The 12,464-nt window shown below is 36.2% G+C and overlaps 1 protein-coding gene across 1 annotated transcript in view; it reads right to left on the bottom strand.

Annotated features, from left to right (window-relative positions):
- TLL1 (tolloid like 1) overlaps positions 1–12,464 on the bottom strand; it is a gene marked incomplete at its 5' end in the record, with an annotated part of 167,576 nt that overhangs the window by 43,193 nt on the left and 111,919 nt on the right. The window contains 3 exons of the mRNA XM_081092763.1: positions 6,524–6,669; positions 8,071–8,187; positions 10,633–10,735. Of these exons, the coding sequence (XP_080948889.1) occupies positions 6,524–6,669; positions 8,071–8,187; positions 10,633–10,735 (366 nt within the window). The remainder of the gene's footprint in view (positions 1–6,523; positions 6,670–8,070; positions 8,188–10,632; positions 10,736–12,464) is intronic.

Raw genomic sequence — 12,464 nt, 5'->3', positions numbered from 1 at the left:
TGACACTACTGAACTATACACTTAAAAATGGTGAAAATTGTATATTTTATATTATGTCTATTTTACCATAACAAAATAACATAACCCTCTCCTGTGACTGTTAGTGTGTAGCTTAAAAATATAATTAATGCAATCAGCTCCTAAATGATTAAACTTTTATAGAAAATATCTTGTGAAATTATATACATTTGGAATAATGCTCAAGTAATTATTCTTTTTAAAATATATTTTATTGATATTTTAGAGAGGGAGGAAGGGAGAGGGATAAAGAGATGGAAGCATCGATGAGAGAGAAACATTGTTGATCAGCTGCCTCCTATGCCCTCCACTGGGGATTGAGCCTGCAACCCGGGCATGTGCCCTGACCGGCAATTGAACTGGTGGTCTCATGGTTCTTGGCTGGATGATCAACTACTGAGGCACGCCAATGAGGCTCAAGTAATTATTCTTTGCTTTGGAAGAACATGTTAGTCTATAACTAGCAAAATCAATGTTAGTCACTAAGCATTAGTCACTAAAAAAGTTAATTTCCACAATGGGAAAAATCTAGTAGAGCCTAATAAATAATCCTATCAACAAGAGGAATTTTGAATAAAAGAAGAAAAGCTTAATAATAGTTTATTATTTTTTAATTTACTATCATACTTAATATTTTATTATTTAATGAAAGTATTTTATTATTGCTATTTAATTTTAATTAAAATACACAAATAATTACAGCTCAAAAAAGGAGGAGAAAAAACAAAATATTCTCAACATGTGAAAATCAAAAGTCTAGTTTATGTTCATTTTTATGTGACTCAAGTTTTTAAATGCTGCCTACTTGATTTTTTTCCTTCATGACACAATTATTTTTAACTGCTCATAAATTTAGCAAATATTCATTGAAAATCTGTTATGGCCAGAAAATATACACTTGATAGTGTGTAAAGAGTGGTGAATAAAACAGACACATCCCTGACTGACAGACATATATGTTAATTAAACAGTATAAATGTGTAAATGAAGAATGTTATAAAGGGAAATAATTTAATGCTATGAGAGAATATCAATGCCTCTCTTTGTGACCAGGTCCTGGGCGCAAGAGTGCACAGGCCATGGAATTGGTGTCAATCACAGTGCTACCAGTTATGAATTGTGTGACCTTGGCCAAGTTTACTTAAACAAAGACATGCTCATCTTTCAGAGTAGGATTATAGCCTTAGCCATCATTCTGAAGACCTACTTAATTTTCTTTAATAGTCATTAACCAACATGTATTCTTTTTAAAAAATTTTATTTATTGATTTGAGAGAAAGAGAGGGGTGGGGCAGAGGGATCGATTTGTTGTTCCAATTAGTTATGCATTCATTGGTTGATTCTTGTATGTGCCCTGACTGCGACTGAACACACAACCTTGGCATATTGGGATGATGCTCTAACAAACTGAACTACCCGGCTGGGGCCACTAATATATATTCTTAGCTAAACATCCCCAAAATAGTATATCACAAGTATAAAAATTTTAAGTAATTTAAGACTTCCCTGTCTAGGCTTCTTAGTTCATTAACAAAGACGAGTCTAATTAAATTAAACTAATATAAAATATTTAAAAGAATCAAAGGATTACTTTTAGTTAGGCAGTCCACAAAGTGCCAAGATAAAAATTTCTGTAAGTAGTTTGGAATGTTGCAGCTTGCAGTAATGATGGGTAAGACTATTAAATATTAAGCATCTATGGTTTCTATAAGGGAAGTACAACCAAATCAGTGTGTAGAAATGTGGACAAGTACCTCAAACTTAATCCCATTTAAATTAATGCATGTAGAGATTTCAAAGTAAACATAAGTCAGCTCTGAGTTTATTTCACTTCTTTTCTGCTTTATTAACAGTTCTTGAAAGTCGTTACTATAAACATTTCCAGTCTTCCAGACTGTTTCTCTTCTGTATGTCTGCATATGGAAAGTGCTCAAGTAAGATAGTACTTTAGGGGTTTCTTTATGAGTAACGCTGCTGCTGAATAGAAGCAGCAGGGTTATTCATAAGTGATTGTAGACATCATGATCTCCACGCATGCACAAGCTCACTTCAGTACTGGTCTTCAGACGCAACGCGCCCGTAACTACTAGAGAAGAGAAAGCTTCACAAAGGGGATGATATAGAATTATCAGGACTCTATAACCCCCAAACAGTGTCCTTTCCTGCTGAAAAGCACCCAAGATTCATTAACCAAAGCACTTGTCCAGATTTTCTTCCTATATTTACATTAAAGCCTAAATGGCATTAGGAGAGGTAAGGTTGTGACATAAATTCACAAAAAAAGTATAAATAATGGACAACTAGTAAATCCTTCATAGATTTCAACAGGATGGGGCACAAGTTTATCTTAAGGGCCCTTTTATCTGAAAGGGCAGAGAGCAACAGAAGATTCAAAAGTTATGAAAATAGAAACAGTTTTTGAAAAATGGCAAAGACTGATATTAGGGAATAATAACTGGGGGAAAAACACAAAACACTGAAGATTGGTGAGGACTTTCTAAAAATTACACATTTTCAACATAAAATGTATAAGCCATATACTGAAAATATATTATGCAAACAGAAATAAACTGATATAAAAAGGTAACTGACTAAATGAAATAAACCACCTAATGACCACTAGAACAAATTAAAAATATATATACAGTCAATTTTTGGTCTTCATGGTTCAGTTCCATAGAGTCACTGAAAACACTGAATTAGTGGATACATTGCTCCTGCAGAAATACTCGTTAGGTTCCTGCAAACTTCTGGTAACAAAGTTTTTGTTAAGAAATCAATACCTAACCTTGTTTTCTGTGTGTTTCTGATTAAAGGCACCTTAACAATATCGTCAACTCATTAACACTGAACTCATGGGAAAAGCACTATAACTTACACCTGAATGATGCTTGTCTAACACATTTTCTCCATAAGGCACATCAGAGCCGGGAATGTGCATGTCAGATGACTCAAATATTTTGCTGCTCTGTGTCTGTGCATGAATAGCCCAGAAGCATCATGAATGTTATTTGAGGGTTACAAGTAAGTTTTAGTGAGTAGGTAAATGTGTGAATACAGAATCTGTGAGTAATGAAGATATACTGTACCTGAAAATTAATGCTGATTTAGGGCTCATTTGTGTGATACTAGCTTAATAGCATAAGTACAGTTCCCTAATCTAAAAATATTTAGATGGTATATTAGGACAATCCCTTTTCACTTCTGAATTTCACAGAACCCTGGATCTCTAGTTAAATTCAGCCACACCGCACACTAGGTCCTCTATAAACCAAACCTATCCAGGCATATTTCCTTTTTTATGAAAACTTATGTACCTCTGATAAAGGAAGGACATATTAATTTCCACCTACCAATCATCATGTGCTCCCATACCCACATATACTTCATCTATCCATCCCTCCCATTATCAAATATTAATCATGCACTGATGCTGGAGATATAGTGATCAATAAGACATGTAAGATTCCTACCCTCTGATGATCATATCTAGTGAGAGACAAACAATAACCATGTAAGCAAATCCATAGCAAATTCCAAAAGACGTAAGTGCAATGAACTGAAGTAAACCAGAATAATGGTTTGTAGGCAATTGTAGGTAAGAAAATATTTTAAACTGAGTTACCAGGCAAGGACTTTTTAAGGAGTTGATGATTAAGAAGTAATACTTTTAACAATAAAGATAAATTAAAAATAAATAAATAGATTAAACTTCATTCTAAAAAAAAAAAGAAAAAACCTGAATTAGGTAAGAGATGAGGGAAAAATGAAAAGATCTAGAAGTTGAAGAACATCAATGGCAAATGCTGTGACGTGGGAGTAAACCTGGCATTTTTGAGGAAAGGAAGGAAGGCCCAGAGGGGCTGGCACAAAGGGAGGGAGGAGCTTGGACCAAATTGTGGCACACCTTGGTCCATGATAATTAAATCTGTGTTTTATTTTAGGTATAATGCAAAAACCCTGAAAGAATTTAAGCAGAGTAGTGTTATGATCTATCTGGCATTATAAAAGTATCACTGTGACTGTGTGGAGAACAGGATCTGTAGGACCAGGATAGAGCTGTGAGAAGGGGCAGTGCTGGGACCAGACTGATGGCCAGAAAGTAGGTCATATATGGAACATGTTTTGAAGAAAAAAAATAAATGAAATATGCTAATAGACTGGCCTCGGGGTTAAAGAGAAAAAGTAGAATTAAGGATATTCTTTTTTAAAAAAATATATATTTTATTGATTTTTCACAGAGAGGAAGGGAAAGAGATAGTTAGAAACATCGATGAGAGAGAAACATTGATCAGCTACCTCCTGCACACCTCCTACTGGGGATATGCCTGCAACCAAGGTACATGCCCTTGACTGGAATTGAACCTGGGACCCTTCAGTCCACAGGCCGACGCTCTATCTACTGAGCCAAACCAGTTAGGGCAAATTAAGGATATTCTTTGAGTAAATAGAGACACACTGAAATAGTAAATACTAAAATGAGGAAGACCGAAGGAGAGTGGCTTAGTGAGTAAGACAACACAATCAAAGGTTTGGTTCTAGTCATTTAAAGATGAGAGGCTTATTAGACAGTCAATATGCCTAGCATATAAATGAAGGAGGGGAAAAAAAGACATAAGAAAATGAATCAGCCCAGCTGGCATTGCACAGTGGCTGAGCATCAACCTATGAACCAGGAGGTCACAGTTTGATTCCTGGTCAGGGCACATGCCCAGGTTACGGGTTCCATGATTGGTGTGGGACAGGCAAGAGGCAGCCGATCAATGATTCTCTCTCATCATTAAGGTTTCTATCTCTCTCTCCCTCTCCCTTCCTCTCTGAAATCAATAAAAATATATTAAAAATAAAGAAAATAAATCAAAATTAAGAAAGAACAGAAACTAGAGATAATAAATGTAGTGTGAGCCAAACTATGACATAATTTTTTTCAATCCTAAAGCTTAGTAATAATTTATTCATTCACTCAATCAACAAGTATTTATTGTAGCTACACTGTGTTAGGCATGGTTCTAAGTGCTTGAGATGTAAATCTTTCCTACTTGTCCTTTGTACTATCCTAGTTTTTAGATACATGGAATAAATGCATTTTCTGACATCACTTTTGTAATAAAATTCCATAAATCATTGGATTATATATTGAAAGACAGTCCATTGCTTAATTTTTGCAATATCACAACATATAAGTAAGGAGGTTATTAGGTAAATAATTTTTCAGTGAACCAGTTGTTTTGTTTTCTAAATAGCAGGCAAATCCTACCCAATTTTAGTTTTCTGTTAACAATAAAATGTTCTAATTTGAATAATAATATTTGTAATCTTATTGTTCCATTAAAATAATAAAATGCAAATGTGAATCAAATGATCTCAGAACCAAGGTTTCCAAACATGCAAAATGGTTGAAAGCATAAACATCATGACCACAGCAGAAAAGATAACCTTTTCATGGTAAAAAAATGTATGCCTTGGGAAATTAAATGGTACATGCAAAGTGGTAGAGATGAGTCTCAAAAAATATATTACACAGCTTGCAGGCGGGGGTGCAATGTCCTCTGGGTTTCTGAGTAAGTAATGCCTGGATTCCCCTGGTGCCCCTGCTGTGGGGACAGAGACACCACCACGGGTCACTGCACTCAGCACACCCTGGCAGCCTATGGGGTTCCCTACTGCCTTAAACTTGCTTGGACAGTGAATCGGTGTTCTAATCCGTGAAGTAATCATCTCCAGTTGTGGCATCTGGTGCCCCCTGCCTGGACCTACCACCACATCTCATCATTCCTTCCCTTTTCACTTGGGCTCTCAATTTCTAGACTGATTTTTGCCTTAAACATACTCTGAAATTCCTGATAACTTCCCTATCGCTTGGCTTCTAATCCCTCAGTTCCTTTGACCTCACAAAAAATGACTCATTAGCCAGTTTGGTAATTTGGGGCCCAGACTTTGCTCCAGAATTCTGACTGGCCTTTCGTTTAATCTGTATCATCTAACACCGTGATGCTGGTGCTGACCTCCTCCATAAATATTTTTCATGAAGGCAGAAGCTCCTAAGAACACTTAAACCCCTCTTTTTGACATAAACCCTTTTCTGTGTCATGGCAAAAATGGATATCCCCCCAAACAACAACAAAAAAGACAGTCTACCTTTTAACCTCTTAGTTTAGAAGAGAAATAAAAGTTCTATTATTTAATGGACCTTTAAGACAGTTTTGTGAAACAAGCCCGTGCATTTGTCAGAAGAAACTATTGTCAGTACTTCAAACATTCTGATTCAAATAGCACAGATAATGTAAACGCACTTTAATCTCCTTGCAAATGTCTGCAACAAGAGAAAGGATGGGAGGAAAAAAACACATTGGCTCTTGATGTTACATTTTATAGGCAATCCTTTGCTTCTTGGCTGATTAAAACGCTGATTCTCTGGTTCTTTGCTTATTTAATGAGGATCCCCTTAAATTCCACTGTCATTTATAGAGCGTACACTCCAAGAAGGTTGCCTAAACAACTTTACCTCAAAGGCCTGAAAGGTCAGCCCGACATAGTAGCCTTCTGATACCATTATTTTCCACACACATTCTTTCATCGGTCTGTAATCATCGGGATAATTAGGAGACTGAATCTGTCCTTCATTTTTACGGATCTCACCTCCACAGATTGCTGGGGAAAGCAAAAATAAATAAGTAAATCTAGACATGACATTTCATTTTCTTCTAAAAATAACATTTTAGTTCAGTGCCTGTAGCTGAGTAATTCCATAAAGACCAGGTTATAAAAATCAAAGTTGGCCGGTTATACTGTTGTAAAAATTTAGATGGTTAAAAAAAAAAAAGCCCCCAAAATTCTAGCCACTTAACTATAAATATTAGATAGTAGCCAGCACGGGCATATGTGCTTTTTTAATCACCACACTTTTACTCAAAATAAAAAGCATATTTTTAACACTTAAAACCTTGAGAGATTTTACAAGTTTCGTGTGAGTCTGCTCTGTGATTCCCTGAGCGGCTGCTTTCGAGTTTTGACCTCAGGTACAAGAGCTGATCAGGAGAGAAGCTGCACAGAACTCTGGTCCCTGGCAGTGGACTAGCGTCATGTGCTCAACATCTGTGGCCCCGTCCAAATAATCCTTTTCACTGCCATGCAGTTAATCTTGGGAACAAAATACCTCCGTTTACTTAAAAGTTTAAGGGAAGCAGAAGTCTGCTGTCTTCTGAATTTCCTAACCTCCTGCCCGAGCAGCGGCAGGAGCACGGAGGGCCGCCTCCACCCCCAGCCAGGCAGGAGCAGAGCAAGGCGGGAGCACAGAGCCAGCGTATTGTCTCAGACGATAGAACAGCCGTGGGCAAACTACAGCCCGTTTGAAATGAATAAAACTAAAAAAAAAAAAAAAGACCGTACCCTTTTATGCAATGATGTTTACTTTGAATTTATATTAGTTCACACAAACACTCCATCCATGCTTTTGTTCCGGCCCTCCAGTCCAGTTTAAGAACCCATTGTGGCCCTCGAGTCAAAGAGTTTGCCCACCCCTGGGCTAGAACAAAGCACCCAGCAGATTCTTCCCCGAATGCTGACCCTCTCCTTGAGACAAAGCGTGCTCCAAATGTGCACCATTACTTTCTGTGCAGTTTCCTCTAGTACAGCAGAGCATTTCAGCAGTACAGGCATCAAACAGACACAAATTCAATACGAAGGAAAAGGATAAGTCCTTCACAATATTCTAATATCATCATGAAAAAAAAAAAAAAAACATTTGCAGTGTAAGAACTCTTGTGTCCTTTTTTCCCTAGTACACATCCCTGAGTACATTTATATGTTACTACATCAATGGTACAAAAAAAAAATGCAATTTACATTCACCAAGTATTTTTATTAAAAATCATCCTTGTGAATATTATAACAAAAAGTTTCAAAAACTTATAATTAAAATACAGCTACAATATCACTGTACCGAGTTTATATATTTTTTTGGTTTTTATTCTACTATGTTTTTGAGAGAAAGCATATTTCTATTAAGAGCCTCCTTAGAGGAAGTAACCTGTAAAACTCAATGGGACTTGCCTTCATAGAGAGCTGCGAAGCCTTTTCCTACCCAGTTACTGCTGCTCCGAAACTCAATCCACATTCTGCTGTCTGTAGAGGTAAGAACTTCAGGCAATTTGTCCCCACAGAATCTGCCTAAAAGAAATAAAACAATAAAGAGAGACTCCTAAATATGACTCTGTATTCTAATTGCTTTCCACAGTAACTATATATTATATATATATGTATATATGACCTGATTTGGTTCCTATCTTTATCCTTAGTAACTAGAACCATAACCACACCTTAATATTTACTTAGTAGTGGTGGATAAATAAACCAATCCCTTTGTGTCTATTTATAAAATATTAGAACATATCTTCAGATTAACCAACTGTCAGTATCTTTATTCTGTAGAAGGAAGAAATAGCTAGCTCAAAAGACATACTTGTAAAAAGTCATGCGGGGACATCAAGGTGGGGAATATTATTCTATGAAGAAAAGAAAAAAGTACAAATGATGCTGAGAAGCCCGTTTAAATTGTCAGTCTGGTCATTCGTAGGGGAGTAACTTGGTTAAAGCCATGCCTCAGCTCAAAGTGGAGTTCCTTGTCTAGCCAGGTTCCGTGATGACTCATCTGAGGGGCTGACAAGCTGCTCCGGGGATCTCACGCTACTGCATCCACTCCATCTCATCTCTAACGCTACAATCTGCAGTGTTTGTAGGCAGAATGGCAAGTAGCATCAGAAAAATGGAATATAAGTTCTAACATTTTTATAACTGTGTATCCATTGGCAAGAACAATACCAAAGAATATAATAAATCCTGTCATGTCTGCTTTCTTCCCTCAACCCTCCACAAATACTCATTACCTGCTATATGTCTGCCACTGTGCGGTAAAATTCAATGAGATAACAAAATGGTTAAATATGACAACGCCCATGAAACTATTCTACAAACAATACATTGTCATCCATTTTCGCGTGCCCCTGGCAATGATGTTGTACATGGTTTTAGTATATTTAAAACAGCAGTCAACGTGAAACAAATTCATAGTAACAGCGAACGGGTGAGGGACTGTCTTCCTACCTGGCAAAGCACATGGCGGGCATGTAAAAGAGTGCAATGTTTCTTCAACTGTAATGTGCCTATGAATCGCCAGGGTGTCTGTGAAATACAGTCTCTAATTCAGGAGGGATGGCGTGGACATACATTTCTACATTTTTAACAACCTTCCAAGTGACTCTGATGTTGCCGGTCTGGTGACTACTAGGAGGGACAAGGTTTTGGAGGAAATGGTGGGGAGAGCTTTCCACATGAAAACTCGGATCCGACCAGGGCAGTGTGGACCCTCAGACACCACGCACTGCTGATGGTGCGCTTGATGTTTTAATTTGCATTTGATTCTCCAATATGAGTTCAATGAAATGTTTTCTTTGGGACGCACATACAGGTGTCACAAATTGCTTCATCTAGGCCAGTGATGGTGAACCTTTTGAGCTCGGCGTGTCAGCATTTTGAAAAACCCTAACTTAACTCTGGTGCCGTGTCACATATAGAAATTTTTTGATATTTGCAACCATAGTAAAACAAAGATGTATATTTTTGATATTTATTTTATATATTTAAATGCCATTTAACAAAGAAAAATCAACCAAAAAAATGAGTTCGCGTGTCACCTCTGACACGCGTGTCATAGGCTCGCCATCACTGATCTAGGCTAAGAAACCAAATGTTCAAGACAATGTTTTCCACAACCTCAATTCGTTTGATTCTTTATGTCTGCTCATTTTTTTAAACATTTCTACAGGGCTCTCTCTTGGACTTCCTAAGGCTGCTGTCACTTTTAATATAACAGTGCCCATGCAATAGGTTTTAGGTGGTAAGAAAAAAGATCTGTATGGTACATAAATGCAACTGAGCAAAGCTACCTCTAAGAATAAAGGTAAAGTCACAATCCAAAAAGTCAAAAGATGCTGACATGCCAACAGCTCTCACCTTTATGTAAAGCAGGGCAACAGGAAGTTAATGGTGTGGTCTGTGGTTTCACGTTGGCAGCAGACTTCCCTGAGCGTCAGATCTGAGCTATGATTTATGACACAAACTACAGCTGTCTCTTCCCAGCCACAATAAACTCTCTGAGAAGCAAAACTGTGTCGTTTACAGTACCAGCTAATGTGCTTGGAAACCAGCTACTAACTACTATACCTAACAGCTCACACTCTGCTGCCTGAGCAAACACACACACACACACACACACACACACAATTTACCTGATTTTCTCATTAAAACTATGGTTTTAAAATTAAAACTACAGAAACACTGTGATGAGTAGTCACTATAAGCATAATAGATGTGAACGCTACTTTAAGTCATTATTCTAAATCAGATCTGAGTACTACCTCATATTTGAAGCTGGTTTAAATCAATTTACTTATTTATCTATTTGTCGTGAGTAGTCTTTTTGAGGTTTAAAAAAGAATAATAAAATTAATATGTTGGTCACATACAATTTTAACTCTAAGATGACTCTTGAAAGAATCAATATTTAGGCAGAACAGACTATATGCATGGCCACAGAGAAGGTAATTGACCTCTTACCAAGGAGAGCCGATTTCCTCCAGTAACCATCTCTCACTTCAATGTAGTCATACCAGCACAAACTACTTTTGTATAAGTCCATCGTGGTAAAATTTAAAACGATCTGCAAAACAAAGCGAAACAGCACCGAGTTAAAATGATTGCAACTGCACATGGTGATTTGATTCTTGGAGGTTAGGAGGCCAGGGCTACTGTGAAAACATACTAATTTTTTTTTCTACATTAGTATTCTCTTATTTTTCTTTATAAATACCACACACACAAACACACACACACAAAACACACCACCCTGATTTTCTCATTCTCACTATGTTTAACAATATAAAAGCACAAATATTTTAGCAACTAAAGCACAGATTCTGTAAATCTGACCAACTGTGAAACAAACAGAAACCTTTATTCATATAATTTATTTTGAATTTTCTAAGATAAACATGACTTAAACCATGAAAATTCTGATTTTGCCATAAATGTCTTCTTTTTAATAATTTATTTCAAAGGCGACCAGACATATATAATCATGTTAAAAATAACCACCATGTGCCATTATCCAAGAACATAATATTATTGTGTATGTTGAAATGTTCAAGAACAGCTCCAGAATTTGAATTTGTCCATGTAAGTATAATCAAAGGCAGATGTTATTATGCTTCTCTAGATCCAAGAATATATATATTCAAAGACCTTTCAAGTTAGATATTGCACATGATTCTTTATTGTGTACTTTGTTTTGAAATGCTGCTGTTTTTTTGTGAAGATAATTCAAGAACAGCTCTCGGCAAGACAATTTCCTTACTGCTTTATAAAAAGACTTTACTTTTCAAATATGTAACTCTTTTTATTACTTCATTACATCCAAAGAAGTGTCAAACTAATGAGAAACTCACCTACCTGATGAAAAAAGTACATTTGGAAAATATTTTTTTATATTCTAAAACTCATTCTGGCCCAGCCAGCATGGCCAAGTGGTTGAGCGTTGACCTATGGACCAGGTCATGGTTTGATTCCTGGTTTGGTCAGGGCACATGCCTGGGTTGCAGACTCAATCCCCAGTACGGGACACGTAGGAGTAGGCCAATCAATGATTCTCTTTCATTGATGTTTCTATCTCTCTCCCTCTCCCCTCCTTGATAAAATCAATAAAAATATATTTTAAAAAACATACAACTCATTCTAACTCTTTTCTGCTTAAAATAGCTAAGATAATTAAGGCATTTGATTAACCTATTCTTTATTCCGAAAATGAAAAAGGCTTTGGCTATAAGCAACAAATATAAGTATTTGAAATGCCTCCAATATAAAACTATAGTTTGTAACAATACACAAAGAATCTTTTTGTGGTGATATAAAAATCTAGATGTAAGAGAACTCTCAAGGAATGACCAAAAAAAAGAAAGAAAAAGATATATCAATCAATCCTGAATCCATATTCAAGAAATTACTACCATTATTGTGTTAAAAAACATGTACTTCTCTCCTTTCTTGATATTTAACAGAAAGTTAAGTACTAATTAAGACAAACCAATCCTTAACTAGCTCACTTTTTCCAAGAATGAAGATACAGAATAACAATAAATATTTTTCATGGCACCTTATATCTCAGCATCACAATGATCACCCATAATATTGTACAGCAAAGTTGGCTATACTTGCATATGTAAATAATTATTTTAAGGAGATAAAAACTAAGAATTTATCAAACTATAACGAAAATCAATTGTACCTAATAATGGCATTAACATTTCACCAATAAAGTGAATGCATTTAAATTTCTTTAAATGTACTTTCTAGATTACAATGAGATGAAATCTACTAAAGATGTAAAAATAGAG

Source organism: Myotis nattereri (genome assembly GCF_964212035.1).
Source record: "Myotis nattereri genome assembly, chromosome: 5".
Taxonomy (NCBI): domain Eukaryota; kingdom Metazoa; phylum Chordata; class Mammalia; order Chiroptera; family Vespertilionidae; genus Myotis; species Myotis nattereri.
Note: the sequence above shows the minus strand (reverse complement) of the source record. Positions and strands in the feature narration are given on the sequence as shown.